The sequence below is a fragment of the Necator americanus genome, chromosome V (genome assembly GCF_031761385.1).
Source record: "Necator americanus strain Aroian chromosome V, whole genome shotgun sequence".
Lineage (NCBI taxonomy): Eukaryota > Metazoa > Nematoda > Chromadorea > Rhabditida > Ancylostomatidae > Necator > Necator americanus.
The window spans coordinates 14,862,159-14,889,561 of NC_087375.1; the positions used below are offsets into that span (position 1 = coordinate 14,862,159).

Consider the following 27,403-nt stretch of genomic DNA (forward strand, 5'->3'; position numbering starts at 1 on the left):
TATTATTCTATATATATTTTATATATTCATGTTTTTTTTATTTGTTCTAAATTTTCTGAAGAGAGATTTCTGAGGTTACTTTCAGAAAATGGATTGATCTGTCAAGATATGGAAGGTGAAGTATGTAAACATGTAAACACCTAGAATACTAGAAAGATGACGAAAGTATACCTAGAAAGCTATGGTGGAAATGAATCAGTCAAGTCTTTTCTTTGGAAGAGCCTTCTGATGCGAGAGGATCATTTTCCAGAAGCGGACTATATTAATTTAAATGTACGGAGATGTTCATAAAGAACGGATTTTCACGTTATGTAAAATTCCATTGCTTCTGTGGAAATTGATTCATTTTGGCAGTTGAAAATGTCTTACTTGAGGAAGGTTGTCTCTCGCTTTTTGTGCAGCACGCCTCCCAACTTGTGTCCCAAAATCGTTGTTTCTTGTCTCTCTTGTGCCCCAAAATGTGTCCGTTCTGTGAACTCCACTCAGGAAAGTATAGTGCGTTCAAAACGACATGAAACACTGTGCAGTTGCGTAAGTAAGTGCGCCAGAAGCGGCGCGGAGACAGCGATTGGAATCAAAGTGGGACCACTGCAAATTTCAGTGATGAGCGGTGGTACCAGTGCTCTTCCCCCGATCCTAGCCGCTACGTTTCCCCGCACGGCTTCGAGCGCAGTCGCCTAAGCAACTGCACCGAAATTCATTACGTTTTGACCCGACCATACCTCATATCTCAGCAATCCAACCACTGGCATATCCCCGTTTAAGGAGAAGGTATTTCGAGCATTTGCGCTTTGTTCCCTCGAAATTGCATAAAATGTCCCACATATTCGAAATCAGGAAGTCATTTTGAACGATTTGGCACATCACATCATTGTGAATTTGAGATTTGTTTGAAAATACCTAATTGCATTTCAGGAATAGTTTCTTTAGTAGACCTCCCGTTTGGAAAACCAGAATTGACTTTTTGTTTTGTACAAGTACATAATAGTCGTCTTATATTCATATTAAATGACCTAATATTGAAATAGCCTCTGAAGAGGCATGCCCACCAACAGTGAATAGAATGATGTCCACTGATCAATTGAACACGCAAAAGTGCGTACACAAGTGTCAGTGCTTGGCATTTATGTCATCGTCGTTCGCCTCCTCCTCACGTCGTCCTGACCACGATATGCTAACGAAACATCGATTGGAGGCCCAAGTAGAAAAGGCGGAGCCCATATCGGTGGGAACGATCCGTTTCGAGACGAGTTTCGCACTGTAAATTACCACTGCTGAGGGCTAAGGTAGAGGTGTCCTGTAAAAGTACATTGTCATAAATTCAGTCGTTCTGTTCTTTGTTAGCACGAAAACGTTGCAGACGGAAACGTAATTTATTGCTCCAAAGTTGGCCAAAACTATAAAATTTGACCACACAGTCTGACCGATAGACATGTCATATCATTCGCCAGACCGGCTCCATTTTCCGAGTTATTATTCAGAAATGTTCTATCAAAATATTGAAGGCTTCACGCATTTCTCCCGGAGATAAGGCTGGAATCATCGCCCACCTTTTCCCCAGTACGGTTACTTGTTGCCTTTTGTGGGTCGTTTATCAAAAGTGCTGGATTTTGAAACACTGTAGCATCGGCAGGGCTTTTAGCATTTATGAAATCTTCAAATAAGCTGGGAAGAAAGTCGTTAGTAAGGAAAGGTTGTGGCAGTGTTAAACTTTGTGGTCCTTTCGATGGCAGACGCGATTCAAATTGTAGTAAGCGAGTAAAAAAGTCTCTAAAGACGTTTCTCTCTAAAGAGTCTCTAAAGTTTAGATGTGTGCTGGCTTTCAATAGTGGTTATTAAGGAAATGTCAGAAATTCAACATCAATGTGATATGTTCAACGAAGAAGTTGATGATCCGTAATCGTTCAGTATGGCAGAAAAGAGTGGGTGGTGATTCTCACTTTGTGTAAAAAATAATCCAAAACTAAAGTTTGCAGAACATTAGGGGAACTACTCAACTTAATTTTGTAATAAGTCGCTGAAAAAAAAAAAACTTAGTGCGGTAGGAGGCCAATAGTTTGAGACAGCTTCAACTGTCAGTCGACTGACGCTGCGCCACTTTTGAGGTCAGCATGTTGCGTCGCTTTCTGAGGTGGTGACGAAGAAATGTAGATCAGGTGGCATGTTTATTAACTGAAATTAAGTGCGTGTGCCTTTCCCCCTTTCGTTAAATTTTTAAGTTGGAGAGGTTCTTTTAAGCTACCTAGCGTCTTGCGAAGTCTCTAACAAGTACATGTAGCCAGTTATGGCCGGTTTTTTTGGTCTTGAAGTGAACAGTTGAACTTAGCTTCCATTCACTTGCTATTTTCTATGAAAATGAATTGAATATAAATGAATTCTTTGTGGTTTCTAAAGTATACATGTAAATAAGTAAGTACGCAAGTATATTCTATGTCTCCATCACTAAAAATTATACTATGTAGTATGTAATGTAATTTTTAGTGATGCGGACGTCATTTTGATTTAATGATCTCCCGTTGATACGAATGCATTTTGATGTAAAACGTAAGATCAGAATGCACAAAAAAGAAGCTAAAATTCATATGTAGGATGCCATTTGCAAGTGGCTAAGCATGGAATGAATTTTCAAAAATGCTTTCCACTGTTTCTGGAAGTTTTTTTCAAGGGAAAACACTTCAAACCTCGAGCATTTACACATTCAGCTGTGCTAAACTCAAAAATCACGATTGGTACTTGAGCCACGTAGAATAATTTATGAGTGAGTGACTCACTGTCTCTAAATACTACAGTGTCATACCGTATGTTTGATGTGACCTCCACAACTGTTTTGCTGTTTTGGATATGTGTTCTTAAGGGCCCAACACTGGCAAGAGTAGAGAAATGACATAACACTAGTTAAAGTTAGTAGGAAAACAAGTACAGGAATAGAAGAAACCAGTATGTACTTCTCATTTACATCGCCTCACTTCAGTAATAGGACAATTCACAGTAATCCAAGTTGGGGACACAGTTTTTGTGTTTCATTTAAGTCCTGTTAAAAGGAGAGCTCCGCACAAATTTTCCTTGAATAGCTTCTAAAGCACCAGCTCTTTTTCTCTTTTCTGAGGCCTCCACATTTTCTTTTCATAGAAACCAACTGACTATGACTAAAACTGTACAGCGAAAGCTTGCAGTAGTCGACCGCTATATTTGTTGTTCTTGATACCAGAATAACTACAGCGTTGTGTGTTGCTGAGTGCGCATTTATCGTCTCCTTCGGAGCGAAAAAAGAACTCCATCTGGCATCTGAGGTCACCGCGCCCAGTGCAGCTGGCAGCTGGAACCTTGACATGTTGGCGGGACCACGCCATCGCCATTCACCTCCTTAATCTCTCTTTGTTCTACGCGACGAATGAGGCCTAAGCGGCTGCATAAAATCATGCAATCCACCTTTGAGAACCCATCATAAAACATTTAGTGCTGATTGTTGTGGATGTCTTCTCGTCATTCATCCGTTCAAGGAAGAGGGTCTCATAATATTTGACTTGGAACGATTTGGAGTATGTTTACCTGGCGTTTGTTGTTGTTTGGTCGTCGTGTTGCGGATGAGACGGGTGAAGCGGGTCGGATTTTGCTTGGTCAGAGAGAAAACAACTTCAAGCACCGATTTTGAATGGTGATCGTTTTAAAACAGCATAATTAAGCACTTTTTGAAAACATCCCTCAACGGGGTTTTTATTTTGAAAAATAAGGGCAGAAGAAGCAAAGAATTATAAATTAAGACGGGTAGTAGAATACATAATCAGGTGGGGAAATAAGGAGAAAAAATAATTTTTTTTTTTTACTGTACACGGCACAGATTTCTTGGGAGATCTTGGGAGATTTCCTCCAGGTCCTTCAGTTCGCGTCAGAGAACCAGTCTTTCTTTTAAGGGCATTCATCAGCATCTCAAAACTACCTAAATATGATCTCTTTAGCTTTACAGGATCCATAATCCACATAAATAATGCGGATTCTTCAGTTGCATCCTGAAAACCTAGTAGAAGGTAGCGATTTGCATAGTCCACCACAAACACAAAAGACTACCGTAAATAATGAAGAACATTGTATCTGAAACTGATGAAAGTTTTTAAATCCTCACTTAAAAGAACAAAAGAAATACAGTATAACATCATTATTTAAGGAGGTATCGACACGAATCTTGTTTATTAGCCGATTGGCTCTCGCTGATCACAACAGGGTGGTGTTTCTCCTTCCCTTCGTTTCCAGGGTACCCTATGCGCTTTCGAGGAAGCGCAGGTCCCATTTACCACACTTTCTGGAAAGTAGTATTTCTTTGAACAATTATATCGAAGTTCTTAGGTTTTTTTTTTCTTTTCAAGAAGACTAATTTCTAACCGGAGAAAACTTTGGACGTATATTTCCGTCCTAACTATGAAGCTAAGATGTGAAGATAAACTAGATTGTATGGAGTCATGCACGAAGGGACAGTTTAATACCTCTTTTGGCTATCTGGTCTGAAAATGGCAGATGTTTGACGGCTGCGCCACAACGTTTCTCCACCCTTATTCGCAAGGCAGAGTGGGAAGGCTGGAATCCTATTTGAATGACTCGCTTAGGTCGGCAGTTTCGCGTCGGTTTCGCGCCCAAAATCGAGGGTGGCGAGAGAAGAACGATAAGATCGAACAAAGAAACCCTCACACACGCACACACAAAAGACAACGGCACGCGAGCGATCCCAGTTTGTGACGATGATGCGATGCGAGAACAACGAAGACGAGTGGATCAGAAAAATGACTGATTGCCCATGGTTCGTTGCCTCTAACTTCCTCCCAAGGAACAGGTTGAATGAGTTTCTGAAAAATCGCATCTGCCCGTCAGACGAAGAGTTAATATGGACAAAACACATCCCTATGAAAGCCATTCGGAGCAAATGCGGAAAATATCAGCCATAGCAGTTTTTTGAATCTTGCGCTGTTTATAACTTCAAGTTGCTACGTGCCCTATTGTCGTTATTATATTTTACATCCCTTTAGTAACCGAATAGTGAAATGAATCGATGAAATTAAAAGCTATGAAATTTGGCTTATATGTTCTTAATCATACCCGAGCTCTAAATTCGACTTTTCATCGAGTCACATGCAAAAAATCGAGAGCAGAACGATAAAATCAGTGGAATCAATTAGTAAATGAAGTGAACTTTGTGATAAATTGCTTTTCCACGCAAAAGTTCGCCTTAGTCAGTTGATGAGTTGACATATCCATAAAAAGCAGAAATGTAAATTTCATCCAACGGACAAATAACAAACAAAAATGACTAACAAACAAATAATAATAAGAACAATAATTTCTGCAGAGAAAGGCTAGGGTCTTCATAACAACTATTCTGGGAAGTAACAAAATTCAAAAAAGGTACACAGAAGAAGCACATAGTTTTTGGAGAATTATTTAAAAGCAGTTTTCAGCTAAAGTTTTGATGTTGAGTTACTGTGATAATAAGCAGAGGTTGAGAAATAATTTGCAGTTCAGTCAGTTCATTAAAAAACCATACGGTTAAACATCTAATAAGTCAGTTGAAGGCATCACCCCACGAATCTGAGGTGGTACAGATGGAGCATTCGTATACGGGATGGGAGACTATGGAGAGGGGGGTGATTCCGTCCATTTCTTCCTAATTGCCGTAAAAAAAACGGCCCATAAGATACGGCTTCGAGCGTACCGGCGCGCTATTTTCTACAACGAGTCCGATTGGAGCGCGCCAGCCGTGTGCACACGCCGCATCTTCCGGGCCGTTTTTTACACCAATTAGCAAGAAATGGACTGAATCACCCACCTCTCCATAATGTACGATCCCGTATACCAATACTCCACCTGAAATCCGTACCACTCATGCCTTTAAAGCAGCTGCGGACCAATCGGTCGACCCGACGACGCAAGTCTTTACACCCGTTCACTTGATGAATTAAAACGCGTAGAGAGGATTCCATCTCGTTCAGCATACATATGTAGTAGCTTCATAAGATTCCATGGCTAATTCTCTTAGGTTTCATTTCGTTAATCATGTGTGCGTAGGGAGTTGCCTTGTTGGAAAAGTGTAGCCTTGGGCGCTCCTGCTGTCTCTGGTTCTCGGATTTGCACGTAGTGTAAAACGTTTCTACTGCTATTTTTGGAAATTACATCACGAGCAGATTTCAATAATGTACATAATGTACGATCCCGTATACCAATACTCCACCTGAAATCCGTACCACTCATGCCTCATGCCAGTGAAGAGAAGCCAACACCAAAAACTTATGAATGAACACGTTGCCTTTAACATTGGAGTGGTAAAGACCAGAACTATAATCAAAGTTTAGAAGGACACTTCAAAGGAAGAGTAACAAAAATAGGATTAAAGATAGAAAAATTAGGTTGAAGTGTTTTAAAGGTGAATTCGCGCAATAACAGAACAAATATGGTTGCTTCATCGTTTAAGCTGCCATAGGTACACTTGCCCACATAATATGTAGTACGAGCAGAGGACCACTTACGTATGTCAGTTTCGGAACAATGATGTTGTTATGCCCCTGAAAAGCGCTGCGGTTTTTATTACCAAAAGTAAGCGCTACGTTGACTAATGATCAAAAAAGTTGTTAGGATAAATCGAATGTTTCGATGAGGTGCAACTTTATTTTTTTTTAAAGTGGTATGAAAGCTGAAAATCCAAGAACGAACAGGTGTACATACTTTCCAATGTGGAATTGACCCTTCGCTCGATGCTGTCGGTGAATATAAAAAATTTCATAGTTCTTTCACTCTCAGAAAACCTTCGAGCAGTGTTTTTTTTTTGTCACAACGCTTCAAAGCTGTATCGCTTACTTTCCAAAGATGAATTTCACTTTCGCAGTTCCGAGAGGATATACATAACTGTAGAAAATGACGCAATAAAACGTCACAGTTCACAAGTATGACAGTGCAAACGCAGAATCCAAACTACATAAAATTGCATGAATTCGAGACTTTAAAAGCACTGAGACGTATCAGTTCGCAAAGAGTCTTACAAAAAGACCTCCGAGCTCTCAGAAAACGGGGGGATATGCAACGAATAATAAGCAGTAAAGCTGTAGAATCTTCAACTAAGCTGTTAGTAACTTGCTTAAAAACAGCGCAGCCGGAAATGTTTCTCATTTTTCGAGGGGGCATACATAAGTCATTTTGTCGGACGTATTATTGCAGACGGTTATATGTGGTTGTATATTTATGAGAGAGAAAGTTGGCCGTTGTGTGGAGATTGTGAACTACGTCCTGCTCCTCTCTTTTGATAGAGAGATTTTAGTCACGTACATCTCTTCAATCGCTGCTTTTAGCCTCACGTTTGAAGAAGAAAACAACCGAGTGTGTTTTAAGCCTTCTGTTGCAGTATGTAAACAATAAGACTGACGCAGGATAACAGTTTATTTGGTCCATTGGACGTTTATGATCATAATACGAAACACCCTCCGTATATCTCTTCGTGACAAATGTCTCCAATTGCGTAACACTGTAGAACAACTGTTCAGTAACGAACAACCAATTGACACACACCTAAATCTGTCATAATAATTCTCACGAAGAAGCAGATGAGAGCACAACTTAAAGTATTTCTCTAATTTTGTTAGTCTGTTTAAGGACACCGGAACGTATCGAAGCCAGTACATCTGTATTATTGTAGTGAATGAGAAAAGCATAAATCCTAAATTTTTTCTTTTTTCCTAGTAGAATTTTCTGAGTAAAATTAATTTTTTGTTCGTTTTTTGCCCATGTATTGCGTTTGCCTCTTGGCAGAACGTCTTACCTCTGACCGGTGAATAAAGTGAATAATAAATTGTGGGCATAGAAATGTCTAGATCATACATACATCAGCTTGAAACGGGTCTTACAATCCTATTAGTATTTGTTCTGGATAAAACTCATATCTCGCTGATCAAAAGTGCCACACATAAGAGACTTTTGCTCGTCGTTGGCTTTGCGCAGAAATTACTGATTATTAATTAAATAATTTTGAACTATGTATTACGGTGTGGATTAGAAATTGACTTTTTTCAAAGTCCAACTCCTTTCTTTCGAACAGGGAACATTTGTGTACATGCTACTGCAAGATTTTGGAATCCAGATTCAAATTGCTTTCACACGTATACCTAGGCGTCTTGATCAATCGGTTGAAGAAGAATCTTTTTTTGTTGTGATTGTTAACGGAATAAAAATATCTTCGTAAAATAAATTCAATGCCGATGCCAGTGTTTAGTAAGCTCGGATTCGTTCGCTTTCTCTGTCGCAATACTTTTAAATAACATAGCTTCTTCACAAGCTCATATACTAGTAGTAATAGTAGTAGTATGTACGGTGTGTCTTCATAGAAATTGAAAAAAAAAAAACCGAAATCAGCAGTTTTTTCCCTTCTTCTCCTTAATCTTCATTTTGCTCTATAACATAAAATATGGAAATCAGCCGATTCGTAAGGACAAGATCTATCTATCTTATTCGTTCCGTAAATTGAAAAACTCCAGAAGCACTCGATAGCCTAATCGCCAACCCCTAATTGGACTTTGGTCAGAGATGACCCCATTGTGAGGGTACATATATAAAAGTAAAAGTAAAAGTCACTCGCGTATCAATCCACTTGGGATGCGCCAACGCGTTTTACTGGAATTCGTAATCGTTGGGGTTTCGGAACGTGTATTGGTCTATACAATGACTTGCGAGGGCCAGTGAAACCTCTAACAGCTACACTACGCCCACCCCTACCGTATCAGTAGGCTCAGCGAACAGTTAATGGTTGTATTAGCAAGAAACTGCCACTTCAGTAAGAAAAGAGACGGTATAACTGCTCACGACATCATTTCAATCGGGACCCCCGACCGTGCGGCTACAACGGAGCTCTAACCGACTGCGCCACACCAGCCCTGAGGGCATATATATATATATATATATATATATATATATTTATTTATTTATATATATATATTCGTACGTGCAAAATACAAGAAAAGCGACGTGATAGTTACAAATCCTCGAGAACTTCACATTGAAAATTTGAAATAAAAGTGGACGATTGTAATTAATGAACTAAAGTACATCTTAGATTGAAAAACTTCTTCTTTACAACTTTTGAAAAATAAAGTATGTGAACTATATTGCAATATTTATGGAATGTCCCGATGCTTGAATCACATCAGTGCTAGAGTTAGGAGTCTACAGATTCGGGGATGGTTTTGAATAAAGCAACAGATCAATGAGTTAAAGAAATGATTCACATATAGCGGTCAAGAGTAGATATCAAGATTCAACAGACTTTTAAACTTGTGTGGCATCTGCCCTTGTTCGTTATGTATGAATTATACATTAATATGTACCTATTATACAATTTTTTATTTTTTCTGCTCTCGAAGAACAAGATTCTATGGACCTGGTTAAGCAGCAGATTTGAATCTTATAGTTATTTACTATATGATAAGTTGCAATTTCAGGAGCAAGATCACTGATCTTGGCTGTGTAGTTGTGAAAAAGCTAAGATCAAACCAACCAATCAGCTGTTGTTCCTCCTACTCTTTAAAAATCTTCCCCTCTATTCGCGGGAAACTTCATGAAAGAGAACGGAGCTGAATCTATGGTTGAGCACTACCTCTCTACCCGTGGAAGAGTTACCTTCGATTATTCAACTTAATTCCCAACATTTTGAGCCGAAAATCAATTTTGTTGCTACTATCATTACTTCACCACGCTAGGCAGTGCCGTGGTCACATAGGAGACCTCGAGAGCACTAAGAGCCATCAGTGCACGTGAAGTTTGCGAAAACAGGTCTGAGAGCGAAAAAAGTGAGTAGCGCACTCTTACAAAATAGGGGCATGTACATATCGCGCAGAGCACTAGAATCTTTTTCTGTTATCTGTTAACTATCAAAATGGTGAATATTTCCGCGAAGACTGTCCTTAATCAAGTTATCGACAGATAATTTGCTTAAAGGCAACATACCACGAATCTGAGGTGGTGAGGATTTCAGGTGGAGTATTCGTATACAGGGTTGTAGGTTATGGAGACGGAGGTAGTTCTGCTCATCTCTCCCTGCATCACTGCAGACAACCGCCTCCAGAGTGCTGTTTTGTACGACGCCATCTATTGCAACGCTCCACCCATTGCGCCGCCTTCACCCTGCGATTCGTCGAAAATCAATTCGGACCCGATAGGCAGCAAGGGACGTTACGGCTGCTTGCAGTGATTCAGGGAGAGATGAGCGGAACCACCCCGATCTCCATAATCTACGACCCCGTATATGGATACTTCACGTGGAATCCGTATCACCCATATTCGTGGTGTGCTGCCTTTAAAGACAGTGCTCGCAGAAATATTCACTATTTTGTGATGGCCCGTAAGTCAACTTTCCGTTGGTGTTTTGGACGTAGGATGTGATGGTGAGCTTCTCATATTCCAGCATTTTCAGCTTAACATAGTAATCAAACTACTGTTCTGTTGTATTTTTGCTGCGAAGTTACGTAATTAAAAATCATTTGTAAGCTTCAGAACCATCGCATCTGCTTGCGGCGTCTTCAATCAGAAGTTTGCTCAAAACATTTCCATTGGGACGTGAAAGGAGGATGTTTGGCGCCATTATTATTGGGCTGAGGTTATTTGAGCCATCTTACGAATAATGCAATATTCCGTATTTGTCTTATTAGAATTATTTCAAAAATTTCAGCTTTAAAACCCACTCTTCTTCATTTTATACAGTCATCCATTTCTAAGCTAGACCTTCAAGCATCCGTTCAGAAGTTAACTGGTGCCGTGAAAAATTAAATCAGAATATTAAGTGAGAAATCTATCTTTAAGTGCCACTGAAATAATTCATTATTTATGAGATGAAACAGATAAGAGAGCTGATCTAAATGTGACATGGGATAGGACTGCATAGATAAGCACGCGCAGCTTCAACACTTTGAACACGAGGCACATACAACTCCAAATTTTGGAGCGACCTCCCGGGTTATGTGAAAGCCATTGCTCTCCTGCTTTTCTGCCGTTATATCTACGCTCAGTTGAGAACTTCTGCTCCGATCACTATGCATTGAGTTCTTTTCAAAAGCAATTTTCCTTGAGAAAAAAAATAGAAGAATAGAAGGAATCATGTGCTGCAAGGTACGGTACATAGACAAGGGGATAGGCTAGATTTCTTAAGCTCACGACTGTTTGTTGCATGAAACCAGGTCGAAGTGTGAAAACAAGGAGTATGAAAGCTCAAAAAAGAAGTAACTGATTCCTCTCTTAGCAAATAAACACTACAATTGTGAGGACATCTCGTCTTAGGTGGATTTTCTTACCCGCTACTATGTAGCTAGGGCCGTCCTTATTGTTTCATCTAAGTTTCGGTGTTGTATGCTTTTGCTGTTAAGAAGTTCTTGGAAGTGGTTCATCTTACGAAGACCAGATTTTACTGCTTTTTATTTTTTCTACTTTCTTTTTAATTGAAGACGAACAATGATCTATTCCCCATTTCCTTATTTCCGCCTCAAAGGAAAAACTGAAGCGCGGCGGTTATCTCTCGAAGTCAATGGTTATATCAATTAAAGTAAAAAGACTAAGCGATTTGAACAAACAAAAGACCTGATCATCTCATTCTCACAAGCCTCTCTTCAGGCCAGTTTTGTGCCATCAAGACAAGTTTGCAAATACTTTAGAAGGTGACAGTCATTTTGTGCCAGGTCGGGACTATACGACGAGTGAACCATCCAAGCTCTTGGAGCTTCTGACGCATCGTTGAAGATCTGTGCTTCCTGGCGTTACCTTGGTGGAACACAACACCTTTCTTATTCGCCAGTTCTGGTCGCCCTGCTTCACTTTGTAAATTGTTGACAGTAGAGGTCCCAATTGAGAGTTTGGCCTGATGGGAGGAACTCATAGTGGACGATTCCCTTCCAATACCATCAATCATGCAGCAAAATCTTCTTGGCTGTTAATCTGTGTTTGGCAATCGTTTGGGTCACCGTGGTCGGACAATAATCTTTTACAGTTTTGTTCCCGTAGTGCCACCTTAAAATCACCGCGTACTATGACTGGATGTGATGTTTGTTTACATAGATATGGTTCACTAAAGGCATCCAGCGAAAACGCTCAGAACTTGTAGCTTCACCTAATAAACCTGTTGCAATCGACTGAGAAGTATAGACTTCATTTTGAACGCTCTCTGAACAGTGATTTCAACGTGGAAGACAAACTACATCGCAAACGGAAAGTGGAAAAATGACCAATGACCCCTCATTCTTCTTCACGTGCTTTGTTTTCTAAGTTATAAGAAACTCTGGGAAATTACCGTGATTAATCTCCAAGTCTTCTCTTCTTGAAACCTCGGGATTTGGAAGTGCTTTTATGTTTTCTTGTTATGCCAACGAGGTTTAGCTGAAACTTTTTTATTGGCCTGACGCTTCGACAAACTCGTCTTTTTCAAAGGCCTGAAAATGGTTCGAGGTCTGGTTCGAGGTTCTTAAGTACTGGTGTAGTGTAGTTTTTTACGGCAACTAGAAAGAAATGGACGGAATCACCCTCCCTCTCCGTAGTCTCCCATCCCGTATACGAATACTCCACCTGAAATCTGCACCACCTCAGATTCGTGGGGTAATGCCTTTAAGAACGGGGTGGTTTACCAACCCCGCTAGTCGGTGAAACTGTGGTCAGTTGTTTTCCTTTTAAGGTCTTGCGTGGTGTACTCGGAACAATATCGAGGCTGGGAGGAGAGAGGAGGAGTTTGATGGGATATGCATGGTATCAAAGACCTCGAACCATTTTCTTGAAAAAGACGAGTTTGTCGAAACGTCAGGCCAATAAGAAAGTTTCTCCTAAACCTCGTTGGCATAACAAGGAAACATAAATGTTAGTTATTAATGATTAATGTTCATCCTTCTTCTTTTAGACATCAATCTTACAAATGAAGAAAAATTGAGGTGACCATTTGATACCTGTACTAGTCGTTATCAACATATGGTATTTTTGTTTTTAATTTTTAATTAGACTAGTTTTAAAAAAACGATTATTTGTTGACTCTATTTTTTGGTTTGTTGGTTTCATACTTAGTGTTGGGTAGCTCGGAAAAACAAATCCAACCAACACCAATCCAACCACAGTTGCAAGAAAGCAGAGGGTAAAAAGCAATAAGTATGCGGCTTTTTTCGATGAGCGTAATTTATAGCAGCTCAAAGGGTTTATTTAAAACTCGCTCATGACTTGCATTATTTTCATATCGGACACCGAGATATGTAAAGAAGTAACAGGAATAACCAAGCTGAAGCAAACATTTCTGCTTCGTATTTGAGAAAATTTTCGATGTTGGATTATCTCTAGAATTAGCTAGCGTTCGTAACCTTACACAATCCGTACACAGAACATGGGAACATCATCTACTAAGCGGGAAACTGCATAGTGAATGCATATAATACACTACAATCCTTTTTTGTGCTGATTCCACAGTGTAAGGTGTTAAAATGTGGTAAACTCCCTGATTCTTGGGCTTCGTAACTTGCAAAGTACATCCCGACCTCTATACATCCTTGAGAGAAAGCAAAGTGGGAATTTCCCCGTATGCTGCCTTTCATCGAATCTATCTATCTATCTACGATAGTGCTCTAAGTAACTGACAATAGTAGAGTGCGATAATGCTGTGAAAGCAGCGTATAATCGAACTAACGATGTTGTAAATTTTGTGGGCAACAGCAAGCACAGAGATGTAGATTACGAGTACGGGCTCACTCAATTCCTCCTAATCGCGCTGGAAAACGGCGTGGTAAACAGCGTTTGTTCCTACGAGCGCTTGAAAACGCCTCTCTTGTGCCGGTGCCGTCTCGATCCTCACGAGTGAGCGAAGGTGACTGGTCAGATTCTCTCCTGTGAAAAAAAAAACCAGTAGGCCTGTTTCTCACGGCGTTTTTCAGGACGATTAGGGGAAACTAAGCGGCGCTACTCGTAATCTACAACCGCACCTTTTATTTGCCACAGAGACCCCAACATCGTCAGTTCCGTGGTACACTTCATTTAACTACTCTCCTGATGCATTCTAATACATCATTTTTTCACAATAGTAGGATTGAGGACTCGTAAGTACCTTCATCTATGCTGAATTACTTCCATCCGGAGTTGTACTATTTTGGATTTGTAAATAGCTACATACTGTAAGTCTACAACAAGAAGTAGTGTTGTCAGTATTTCAGTGGGAAGCATTGATGCGCTTTGTATTTGAAGGTAGTAATCCAGGAAAACAACACCTATGTCACGTTTCTTATTTTATTGCGTGTGTATTTTAATTCTCGTCGTATGTCGTGATAAAAGCCCGATTGAAATGATGTCGTGAGCAGTTATACCGTCTCCTTTCCTACTGAAGTGGCAGCTTCTTGCTAAAACAAGGTAACTAACTATTCGCTGAGCCTACTGATACGAGAGGGGTGGGTGTAGTGTAGCTGTTAGAGATTCCGCTTCCTGCACAATCGATCGGAGGTTCGAGTCCGCCCTAGTGCTCACCAAGCCTTTCATCCCTTCGGGGTCGATAAGTTGGTACCAGACTTGTCTGGGAGAATAAAAACACTGACTTGATCATCGGCTAACCAGCGCAGGTCATTGTATAGGCCATTTACACGTTCGTAAACTTCGGACGATTCTGAGTTGAAGTGAACGTGGGGCGCATCCCAAGCGGATTGATTAACGCCAGCAACTTTAACCATAACTGATGCGAAGTGCCAATCCAGGATCCTCGAGAAAGAGCGAAACGGATGGGGTATACGATGAAAGTGGAATGCTAGGATCTGTTTCCTCCAAACAATGCTTGACACTATCAAGACACAGGCACACTCTGTACTCCTGATTCCGTCAAGCATTTTTGGTTCACTTTTTATTCGCCTTTTCAACTAGTCAGATATGTGGACGGGTGTGTCGCCACCGCACCGACATGGATGTTTTTGCACCTTTAGGAAACACAAATTTACGTATTCTGGATTGTTCGGTGTCCTCAAAACCGAAATAGTGTCAGTTCAACGCAGTAATGTGGTGTCGTTCGCGAAAGTTGGATATACGCAATTAAGTAGGTCATTGTCACTCTTCGAGTCCTTTGGAACACTGTCGGTCACATTCGTACATTCAGAAGATTTCCCTCATTTGCGCTAGCATAGCTATCTCAGAATGAAACAAATAGTTATTTTTTGTTCCCTCCAGTTCTGTAACATCCACTGAGTATTCGTTTTGTACATCCTTACTTTTGATGTGTACTCTCCTTACGTATACTCAGTTCTGTAGCTTCCCACACAGACTCTCTCCCCACACCTCTCTCCTTTGCCTATGACTGTCGAACTGAACGAGAACTGAAAGTAAAGGAAGAGCTCTCTTGGAAGATAGAAAACTAAGGTGTAGTTTACTGTGTCACTTCGTCCCTACCTCTTCGACAATAAACTTCGCAAACAAATACTTGACGCTGTTCATCACAGTTGAAGACCATTTCAACTGAGGCACTCAACCTGTATCAGCAAAAAAAATCTTCTTGCAGAGAAATCACTTTTCGGTCATGGTGAATTAACGGTGGATCATGCTAAAACGAGCAGACCTCTTCAAAATTCGCATCAATTTATTTATTTTACCTATTTTGTTATTCTCATCCAGGTTGACACTGGGAACCATATGTTTTCCTCGTGAGCAAGTGTGCTGAAGTGATCATCGTCCGCATTTCCTGTCTATTGTGTTACATTTCTCTTCTTGAGAAAACAATGAAACAGTCACCACTGCTTGCCTTTCAGGAAATAGAAGAAATCTAAAAGTTACTCTCCGCAACATTTCGATGCCGCTATGTATGCATGTATCCAACGTATGCGCGTGTTACATGCGAGAATGGAGTTGTGGGTCACAGCAGAAAATAATCAATAACATTTTGGGCTCGTGGAGCACCAAGTTTCGACTCTATGCCCTTTACAGATCAATTTGACTTGAGGAGAAATAAGCTGTTGTTTTCAATGAAGAGATAATTTTTGCCGTATTTTGAATACTGCATTGTCAAACAGCCAAGTCGGTGCGCTGCTACTGAATCATGATAACGTATGCAATAAAAAAGCGTTGTTTATGGAACAGGTCTGAGGTGAGGGCGACGTGATAGAGGAGAGTAGAACGAGCTGCATACGTCGACTGACTCATTCTGAGAACTACTGATGTTTCACTTTCCGTCGCCGATCAATTCGTACACGGATATATGGGTCGGTCCTAAATACTCAGTGTATCTATCGCATTTGTTCAGCAACATTTCTACGCTCGCCTAAGAGATATGAATAGAGTTGAGGCAGTGTTCCGGTTCTGTTCGATCATATTTTAACACGATAGTATGTACTCTCATGTTGTATCTCAAAACACCTGTTTTGTGTCCCTCGTGATTCGCTAACCAGGTCAACACATTGCACTTCAAGTCTCCTTGATTTTTTTGCACTCTGCTTTCGTCTCAGATTAGGTGGCTGCTTTCTCTCCTCTACATTCACTGGATATCATAACTATACTAGCACTATTATTGTTCCTATCTTTTCTACATCTACTTTTTCTTCTGGTCTACTCATTACCAGAACGTCTACCCAGTCACTTTTCATTTTCTCTGTCAGATATAGAGTTAAGGACAAATACCTCGAGCGTGGAGTTTTATGTTTTGCAGCTTCGAACTAACAGTGCTGTGAACAGCTCTGTGTTTTCGCTGGAACGGCCCTTCCTCTTTTTTTTCATTGAGGAGTGGTTTTTTCACGAATCATTCCTTACAAAAATGTGTCCTTGACTTATCCAAACACGACTGAGTACTCATGGTGATTGAAATACTCAATTAATGCTAGTCTTCTACTTTCAAAAACTTTTCACTCAAGGTTTAAAAAGACAACTGCTTGCTTGACAAACTCTTCCGTGGCGTATGTCCAGAGTCTTTGAGAAAAGCGTTTGCGGAGATTTCCACGGAAGGGATCTCTCCACCAGTGGGTTTGAGTATGGAGCGCAGTTCACAAGTACTACGGTTTAAATGTGGAAGACCTTCCACAAATCCAAGAATTTGAGACGTGAGAAGACTCAGCAATCGGCACGACGTATTCGAAAACGCTGTCCACGGCAAAATACAGTGCACGCCTTCATAGAATGAAGAAAACTTCCGAAAACGCTGCCTTTAAGCCAGTGACCAGCCAAATGTTAGCAAAAAATATCCTGTTGCCCTAGAATGATACGTGTCCTCATTGTATGAGAGAACATGCGCAACTCATTTCGTTCGGCATGTTTTCGCGGTCCTCGCGCGGGCTGATGTTTCTGAGCGCTTCTGATGCATTACATTCCTAGTCTTGCGGGTGAAAGTTGTGCGTTTGGACTTTGACGACCTTATGTAGTAAACTACGTTCTTTCTTACGTTTACTCGATGCTAACCTATTAAAATTTCCCAACTGCTACTTTCAAGCGAGTTTGATGTATTCCACTAAGTATTTCACCTAGTTTTATCCACAGAACCGGCTACGATATATGGGGATCGCTGCATTATTTCTCTCATTTTTTCCACCAAAAATTTGTTCTGTCAGCAGTTAAAAACGACATACAAAGACTATTCGACTAGATACTCCTCTGCACTATTTACAATCCTTATGCTTGAAGAAGTAGTCAGTTTTGTTGTGAAGGAAATTGTCCTGCCAGTTCTGGACTTTGTCTTTGGAGGAAAGTTTACGCTGGTTGTTGAAAGAGTGGTTGCCAACCTTCAGCTATCCCGTGAACAATTTGAAATCCGACAAAAAGCTGGACAAATATCCAAAGATTCAGAGCTACAAAATGAATCAAAAGTGTTTCAACGAATTACACAATTTCAAAAAATTCTGCGTATTTTCGTCTTTCACACTCTTTATTTTGACTCAGACGAGGACACGTGGCTTCTGTTCTTTCACTTTCCTCTGTTCAATCCTTCTCTGCTTATTCTTTATTGGAATATCCTGCAGGATATCGTTTGGTGGACGGAGAGATCTATCCTATCAATCAAGAGATCAATGCTCAGATACATAGAGCTATTGTGGAGGACTATATTTGTATGGTAGTTGTACAGTATCCTATAAACTCAAGACCTCGGTCCTTCACTTCAGTTCCACGAGGATTTTCAAGGCTCGGCAAATTTAAGGGAGTGCATGGATAGCGAAACTGTGATTTCTTTATTACCGTACTTTTTACCATGACCACAGCTGTTTTTAAAACTAATTCAATGTTATTAATAGTGATTTTATTTTTAATCTTCTCGATGATGAAAAACATAGCAGTGCTCTTCCATCTTGGATCACATCTTGGATCACAAAAATTTCCCGTGATATTAAACCATCAAAAAACAAATACATCTTTTTACACTGCAGACTGCAGTTCACCCGTTGGAGAATTCACCAACGACATTTTCTGCTTGTTTATATCAACTATAATATTCGAAGCCTAAACAAGGAAATTTGTGCTTTAAAATGCTCTTCGATTCCTCGTAGAGTGGCTCAAATCAGAGGCGATCCACATCTTTCTATACTTTCACCTTGATAGGTTTTCCTGTGCTTTTTGAAACTCCTTTCGAAATTGAAGAGAGGACTTTTTGGTTGGCAGAATAATATATATATATATATATATATATATATATATATATATATATATATATATATATATATATATATATATATATATATATATATATATATATATAGCTTCTAGCTTGAATACACGGATTACAGATTTTTATGTGTCTAAATTCTGGAATTCCTTTTTCTCTTGTTTGTGTATCAATGGAAGAGACCAGCCAATATTTACATAGCTATTTTCCGTAAACTTGACCACTTGCTTTGAAAACTCTGCTCTGTTTCTTTCACCCTTATGCGTCGCTATCCGAAAGCGATGAAGGTGAGATTGTATCATCGAGTTTGATAAGCTGTACACAAGGTTGTTAAACAAATTTATTGGCTAACGTTTCGGCTATATCGCCTTCTTCAGAGCCTGAAAGGGGCGATATTCAATCTAAAATTCAAACGACCAACCTCTCCACAGCTAAACTGATAGACTCCACGCCTGCTTTCAATCACAAATTTAGCGACTACACTGAATGCTCACCTTATATCGGAGACGCCTAGCATGGACCGCTGACTGATCGATCACGAGGGCGAATGGTTCGAATGTCACATTCGGATCGGACAAACCATTCGAGATATGGCGCGAGTTCCCGCGTTATCGACAGACATTCACCCTTGCGGTTCATTTTAGGGTTTTTGGCTTGGATCCAAAATGCTTCCAGCGATTTTCGAGCCAACGTTTTAGTTTCATGCCCCTTTATTATTTCCTTTCCGCCTTTATTTCGGCTATATCGCCCCTTTCAGGCTCTGAAGAAGGCGATATAGCCGAAACGTTAGCCAATAAATTTGTTTAACAACCTCGTGTACAGCTTATCAAACTCGATAATATAAATTCAACTGTGCCGAGGTTCATTGAAAGTCGAACTTTTCAACTGCTTTGTAATGTGCCAGCTGAAGGTGAGGTTGTTGACCAAGCTTCATAGATGAAAATATATGAGTCTTTTCCTTTCCCCATATCGTCTTTTATTTTGATACTTATGCTTTCGAAAGTTCGAAAAGAGAATCTCATTACAATTGAAAGGGTGAGAAACAGTCCGTCTTCAGATCCGATGAGTCTAATATAGCGCTAGATGCTGAGATCATTATTCAAGATCATTCGGCCGCTCTTTGGTTGGATTTTCGGAATAACCATCCTGTGGACGTCACTCTTTGGTGCCTACATCATCTCCATGTGAGTAGAACATTGTTAATTGGTTAGGCGTGAGCTTATGAAAACATTGCTTAGTTTTGTGTTCCTCATCCTCCTCGGCAAACACGCAACATGGCGGTCGCTCATGGATCGTTCAGTCAGCTTCTGGATGATGGTTCCAATTGTAGGCAATTTTTGATTGGAGATGGATTAAAGAAAACGAGTTCCGACTTTCTCCAATTGGGGCGTCGGAGCTCGTGGCTCATTGTCATTCGTGCAATTCGTAATACAGTTTGTCCCTGAACTTTCCATCTCTTGTGGACTTAAGTGCATCCTGAGGTTAACGATAACCCTTTTGCAGGGATTTCTTGAGTTGATTTTTGGGATGAAAGTGCGAGTGTCTGGAGACGAGATCGAGTACGATAAGCCTGCACTGATAATAATGAACCACAGGACAAGGTATGTTTCTCAGTAGTGGAAATAAATCCAGAGCCTAATGCAGTTAGCGGCTAAAAGTTGGCTCTACATATGTGTGTTATTGCAAGTTCTCTTTCAAGCTGTCAAGGCTATCTGTGAATAAATTTCGTGGAATGTGTTCGTAAACGTACTCGAACTCAAGCCAGATTTTTTAAAATGAACTCTTCAATTCCATGGCTCGCGTATGTACGGATTTTGCTGATATTGTGGTTAGTTAGTGTTGGTACTCAAATGCACCCGGGCGGTGGTTATGCACCGATCTCTCACGCCACCATTAGCAACATTGTGTTAGCGTGCGCATGGTTTTTGCAATGGTACGGCGCCAAGTATAGAAAAGGATGTGGCGTGTGGGATGCGAAAAAATCTGTCTTATTTGTGGATCAGACTTGGACAGTAGAGCAACGGTAGAGCATTCGACAAAACACACGAAACTAAACTGAAGGAAATAAGCCAGCATACTTCCCTCAGGACACTCTTTTATTATTGCATTATTCGTTTCTTCTCCGGTTGCTTTCCTTCCAGATTTTCATTCTGTTTTGCTAGGGGCTTTATGGACATTTTTTCGGAACTTGTCGCTGAATTTTCGCTAGATAGAATCTCTTTTTTTCATGAGATTTTTTGTCATATTACTTTTATCTTTGAAGAGTTTCAGTTTTAGTTTTAGTTCCCAGAAACTTCTAATGTAGTTCCAAGCATTTTGCTGACGCACAACTAATTAACTCACTCAACCATGTAGCCAGTGGATTTCGTGTGAGAATGTATTGGGTAGTGGCGGCAGCAATTTTTAGAAAAGAAAGTTGTAGAACTTGGAGCTGGTGGATGTTGCACGGATGGGATTCAAATTCAGGTTAGACTGGATGTATATGTGGTCGGCTTTGTATCAGATGAATCCCTGGCTCATCACATCTAACAAGATCTCTCTCAAAGCCCAACTGCAGAATCTTCCAGGAGCTGGTGAGACTTTCCCAATTATTCGCTCAGGTACTTTCAGTCCTTCTGTCTTCGTTTGGGAACAAGTTAGGAGATCTCGTCTATCATCCATAAAAATGGTAAGCGTGCAAGTGTAAACTCGAGATTACTAAACGGTGTGATATCCTGTGGCGCTTTGAGGATTCGTTCAAAAACTGTGCTGCTGTTGTAAAATGGAGAGAAATTTCTGGTGATACAACAAGCAAACCTACTCTTCCTCCGAGGGACATGTGTGCCATCTACCTGAGGTTTCACGTTGCAGGTTTTGGCATGTCCGCGTCGCATTTTCTTTTTCTACAACGGAACATGGAAAAAGATGCAGTCACATTTGATACTGCTATAGACTACTACAAGAGCATGAATAACAACTATCAGGTTTGTTGTCCAAAACACGACGGTTTGCTGGAAATAACTCCTAAAAAATCGGTGAATGACGAATATGGTGTAAACGTTTTTAGCTACTGCTCTTTCCCGAGGGAACCGACAAATCTCCGTGGACAACCACAAAAAGTTTGGAGTATGCAAAAAAGAACGGTCTCAAGCAGTTGAAACATCTCCTGTATCCCCGTGTTGCTGGTTTCTACCATCTTTTGACAAAAATGAGAGAAGGTCTGGTTTTGATCCTTTTGTTCCTGCCCATTTTTCTAGTTGTAATTTATGTGTTTGAAATTGTTTTTATCAACCAATTTTTTTGCTTATTAGCCGATTTGATGTTCTGAAAGTTGTCAGTTGTCCAAGATAACCTAAGGTGCTCGAGCATAGAACTGAAGTAATCGTAGAAACAAATAGGAAGACCTTCCAAGGATGCGACTGGGATGCAACGGTGAAATTGATAACAAATTAGGAAGAAATAGAACAGAGCACAGATGAAAAACTTCACTGAGGAAAAACACTTTCTCGAAAAAAGAAAAGTGGTGAGATAAAAAAAAAAATAAAAAGATAACATCCTAGTCGGAATCGTTGCCAAATACTTTTTCGTTAGCTTCGGCAGTAGCACCCTTTCCACAACGATTATCCACCAACGGGTATCGGTGTCCACTTCCATTACGGACGTCAATTTACTGCTCAAAACAGTTCGTGCGGCGGTGATTATATTACTGTTTAGCACCCTCGCTTTGATGGCTGTGAAGACCTCTGCCGATGGTGTTCTTGAAGGCATCACCCCACGAATCTGAGGTGTTGCAGATTTCAGGTGGAGTATTTGTATACGGAATCGTAGATTATGGCGAGAAGGGTGATTCCGTCCATTTCTTCCTAATTGCCGTAAAAAACGGCCCGAAAGATGCGGTGCCGCATAAAACTGGCGCGCTCCAACCGAACCTCTTGTACAAAAGGGTGCGCCAAAACGAATAAAGCCGTATCTTCCGGGCCGTTTTTTACGGCAATTAGCAAGAAATGGACGAAATCACCTTCCTCTGGTCTCCCACCCTGTATACGAATACTCCACCTGAAATCTGCACCACCTCAGATTCGTGGGGTGATGCCTTTAAAGGGTATCTGACCATTTTCAGCTTAATCATTCGTAAATCCTCGGAGGGTTCAGGAGAAAACTAGGAGTCATCTATGTGTATTGTCTTAATGCGTTATGTTCATGCGTTTCTGCAACTGGCAACAGAGTATATTTTTCAGCAAATTTCGTTACCTACATCTACGATATCACAATCGCGTATCCCCACAACATTGTACAGTCCGAGGTGAGAGTGTGAACCGCTTATTGGTAACCTATCCTAGCAACTGCTGTAGTACAACCATGAACAAAAAGGAGTTCAGAAAAAAAGAAAAAGTAGTTCGGATTTCCTACCAAATTAAAATATTTGACCAGAAAATGTTACGACTATTATGTCTTCATCGCACCTTTATCTCCACAAATCGTTATGAATTCAGTACAAAAGCGTGGGACTTAGAACAATGCGCAAACTGCATTTCTACAAGAGAGGAATATAGATTTCATATCCTTGAAATTGAAGAACTACTTAGCTGCTTCCCGTTACTTTTTGGGTTATTTACGTTAGGTGGTCTTCATGGTATGTTACACCATAGATCAGAAAATTTTGAACTGTATTTTACATATGAATAGTGAAATAAATGTGATAGTAGAACTTTGTGAAGACGATAAAGTTGGATAGTGTATGTTGGGCGTGCGTGTAACATCTGACCAGCGCTAGCATCCCACATATCTATCCGTTTGTCCTTGAGGAGACAAATACGACGAAAATAAAGCTGTTTTGCCTTCTTTCTTCACTCATGGAGTACAATACGATTCTAGTTTTCTGGCGTAAAATGAGTTCAATAGCACTTTGTTGGGGGACCTACCGTTTCTCGAATTGTCGATGCCAAAGTGTTTGGGAATGTATATCTAGAAATTTGAGGCATCTATACGTGGACCGATCCGGTACTTCTTCGTAAAGCGTCGGACAAAATGCACACAAGAGTGGTAAACGCTCAGCTGAGCGCTTCCTTTGAACACTCGCCACTTTTTGCACCTCCCAACAGGTGGCATGCCACAAAATTTACATCTCTCTACGATATCTCTCTACGCGAAGATAGGGTTAGGATTATGTAGTCGAGTCAAATTTACATGAAGTACGGTGCAGTTGCGTAAACGGCTGCACACCAAGCGACGGCGTGGTGGAGATAGCGGTAGGAATCGAGGCGGAACCATTGCAAACTGCAGCGATGAGAGGAGCTAACGTGGGTCCTCATTCGATCCCAACTGCTCCGCTGCTTCGCTTCGAGCGCGTAAGCTTCCGCTTACGTAACTGCATCGCGCTTCATGTTTTGACCCTACGAATATAAATTACGAACGTGTGTAGGAGAGAGCGCCACTGGCCTACTGATTGTCTACTCGTTCGCAGACGCGGCGCGTATCCCTGCATTGGCATACTCACATTTCTGACCAATTGCCAGGTGTTTTGTAGCAAAATCCAATCGACAAAACCACTTCCCGTGCCCTTTTCAAGTAAATCAAGAGAAACTGAGCGCGATTGCGCTCATTTCAATCGCTCGCCGTCAACTTCCCAATCTTACTTTTTCATGGAGAGACCCCAACACGTTAGAGTCAAGTTCTTTTTAAAGTTTTGAGTCACGTTTTTAAACGTTACCAGCAAACCACGAATCTGACATGATGAGGGAATCCGCATGAAAAGCTAGGGATGGTGCTGTAGATTGCGGATCTGCGGTGGTTCCGCTCAGCTCTTCTTAATCGTCATAGAAAAAAAACGGTGTGGGTGACGACGTTTTTTTACGACTATTTCAGTTACAACGCGTCAGCTTTGTGCACGCGCCGCATCCGAATGCGAGTGGTCGGAGACCAGTGTTGTCTTCTCACCAGCCTATTTAAGTAAAACCAAGAGGTTCTCATGAGGAACGGAACGTGTGGATAAAGTAGCGTTCTAACGTACCTCGTAGGAACTAGAGCAGTTCTCACGCCGTTTTCTACTAGGATTACGGAGAGATGAACTGAACCCCCTCCCTCCTCCAATCCCGCAATCTAGAATCCCATCTCCAGCTTTTCTCACGGGTTCCTCTCCACGTCAGATTCGTGGTTCGCTGCCGTTAAGTGACAATTGCAGTGTATATCAACTATTACAGGGGAGTCTAGAGTAAAGGAATCACTTAAAAAAAGATGCAAAAAAAGATATAGGTTGCTTTCCAACAGCTAATACCCATTATTACTGGCGACACTACTTGTTTGATTTAGTCTTCTGCACACTCGAATAAACAGCCATAAACCCAAACTTTTGTGTACTACATTGTCGGTGGTTGCATGAATTTTTGTAAAAAAAAAACGTTACGGTCCACAATAAGGTATAAGAGCACTTTATCAAAAGATCGAATTTTGTCAGAAGCGCCACTCAGGCTAAAAAAAGATAAAACCGTTGAAACAGTTCCTAATCAAAAAGTCTGGGTGACTTATAATGCCTGATGCGTGTATTATTTTTGAAGTGTGCTGTTAAGCGAAAAAAAACCCCAGATGGGTGACTCCTCAGTTCTAAGAATAGCGCCGATTTTGCGAAATAAATGTGAAGTTTATCTGTCTATCTAAAAAGTCAATGTATCGGTTTCTGATAACCACTACTGCTTAGGAAGCTGAGAGCTTGGTAGACATCCAGAACGGTCTCACCCTTAATATTCAATATTCTATTTCTGTTGAATCCTCACCCTTAATGTTCTGTATTCTATTTTATTCTATTAAATGGTTATGAGGAGCAAGTAGGCGCTCAGAAGCAGCCCACTTCTAAGCGGTGCAAGGAATAAAGCTCTATGGATAAGTAATAGAAGAAAAATCCAAAAAGTGGAGTTTAGCTGTTCGCCGAAGAGACATTGGCGAGAAGGATCATCAACTACTCATCCCCTGACTTTGGTAACTGTAGGACCAAAAGTATGTCTTCTTGTGTCTAATGATAAAAACTATTTGGAAAAGTCATAATCATATCATAAAATTAAAAAAAAAGAACCAGAATGACTGGAACTACCGTATGAAGTGAGCACCATATGTCATATTACACAATGAATCCAGGAAAATGTGACCGGATTAAACGTATGAATAGTGAAGTAATTATGAAAATAGAATTCAAGCTTAGATCAGGAACCTGTAGAACATCAGCCCGGTTTGCTTTCTTTCTTCTCCAATCGCCATCTAGACGCAGCGTACTAGATTTCCAATTCATTATTTTTTTTTGAAACGTGTCTGATAACTAGGTGCAGCTAAAGAATCAAGTTTTTTTTCTTTGGACGAGGACGACGTAAACAAAACGATAATATGTTTTTGTACAGATAGACCTTGTGCTGAAAGGCGATGCTCCGCGTGAAGTGCACTTCCACGTCAAAAAGATCTCAGTGAACGACGTTCCAAGGAATGAACCGGATTGCGGGCGATGGCTGAATGAGTTCGAGAAGTTTTTCCCGTTGTGACCTATTTTCGTACAGACCCGGAAAATTGCTGCTAACGTTCAACTGTATTCAGTTGCGGTACAGTCTACGAATCCAACGTTTTCACTAGAGGATTTTTACAGACTATGGTTACAAAAAGAAGCTTGTCTGGAAGGGTATTACTCGGAACCGAAGCCATGCAATCGAAGATTTCCAATTGAGAAAGGCCAGAGAGTTTGGAAAAATGTGAGTGTTTTCAATTTGTCATTTGAAAGCATGCGGGGTGAATGTGGTAAATATACAATCATAAGCGAACGTACAAAATTCCTCATCTTTATTTTTCAGACTCATGAGCCGGCAAAGGTTGCGATCGTGAAGCGGTTTAGCTTCTGCTTCTGGGTGTTTGTCGTCTCGGTGGTAGCATATCACTTGTTGTTCTTGAGACCACTACAGGTATGGTTCGGGTCCTCGTCTCATCGATTACTCTAGAATTTTGTTCATTTTCAGCTTCTCATCCTGTACTTCATAATCTGTTTCTTCATTATAAAGTTCCTGTACGGTACTTTGGACCAATTTGTCATCTATCGATGGAGGCAGTCGTTGAAATCCTGAACTGCTGCTAGGTTTCCGAGTGTGCATCTTGTAGACGTACTAGTAGTATGAAATATTTTTTGTATGTTGTTGAGGGTTAGATGTCCGCGATACCCGTGTGATCTGTTATACTAAGATTTCAAATTGTTTTACAATTCTACTTGAGGCACAAAAACGAAACTCATGTTCGTTCCAAAGATAGCGCCTCGGTTTTCGTGCAATATATTTGCGATTTCTTCCAAAGAAACGACTTCCGAAGTGCAAGAAACCGCCTTGAGCTGTTAAGTAATATACTACACGTAATCCTTATTGTTTTTTTTTTGCGTTTAATATAAAAGAAAGTTCTCACGTGATGTCGCAGAGAACCAAGAAATGCGTTCCCAATTAAGTCACGATACCGTGTTATAAAATCTTGATTGCCGTCACTGTTTCACATCACATACGAGAGCTGTCGACAATAGAAGAATGTAGAAGTATTAAGAGAAATAGACAACCTGACATTTTCTGTTGTTTTTGTGATCATTTACTACTGAACAGAAAGATTTAGGTGATTAATTTCGCTAGTAATCAGAACTGTCTCTCGTCTACTGATCCGATTTGATCTTCCTTGAGGCACAAAAGTGAAACTTCCAAAGACAGCGCCTCGGTTTCGAAATCTCCGATTTTACGAAGAATTTCTTTTTCGGAACAACCGGAACCTAGCCAGAACTTGGGGAAATTTGTCCCTCCATTGGTTGTTCGACGATAGTTCTGCTGGAGGATGAAA

The 27,403-nt window shown here is 40.6% G+C and overlaps 1 protein-coding gene across 1 annotated transcript; it reads left to right on the forward strand.

Annotated features, from left to right (window-relative positions):
• Positions 1-19,669: 19,669 nt before the first annotated feature.
• RB195_013920 (uncharacterized protein) lies at positions 19,670-26,658 on the forward strand (the record flags this gene model as incomplete). Its single annotated transcript, XM_064203951.1, has 11 exons — positions 19,670-19,770; positions 19,825-19,912; positions 20,090-20,187; positions 21,053-21,159; positions 21,437-21,549; positions 21,633-21,783; positions 22,804-22,868; positions 25,951-26,063; positions 26,190-26,292; positions 26,392-26,499; positions 26,554-26,658. The coding sequence occupies 11 exons, from the start codon at positions 19,670-19,672 to the stop codon at positions 26,656-26,658; spliced, it is 1,152 nt and encodes a 383-aa protein (XP_064059832.1).
• Between the last annotated feature and the right edge of the window lie 745 nt (positions 26,659-27,403).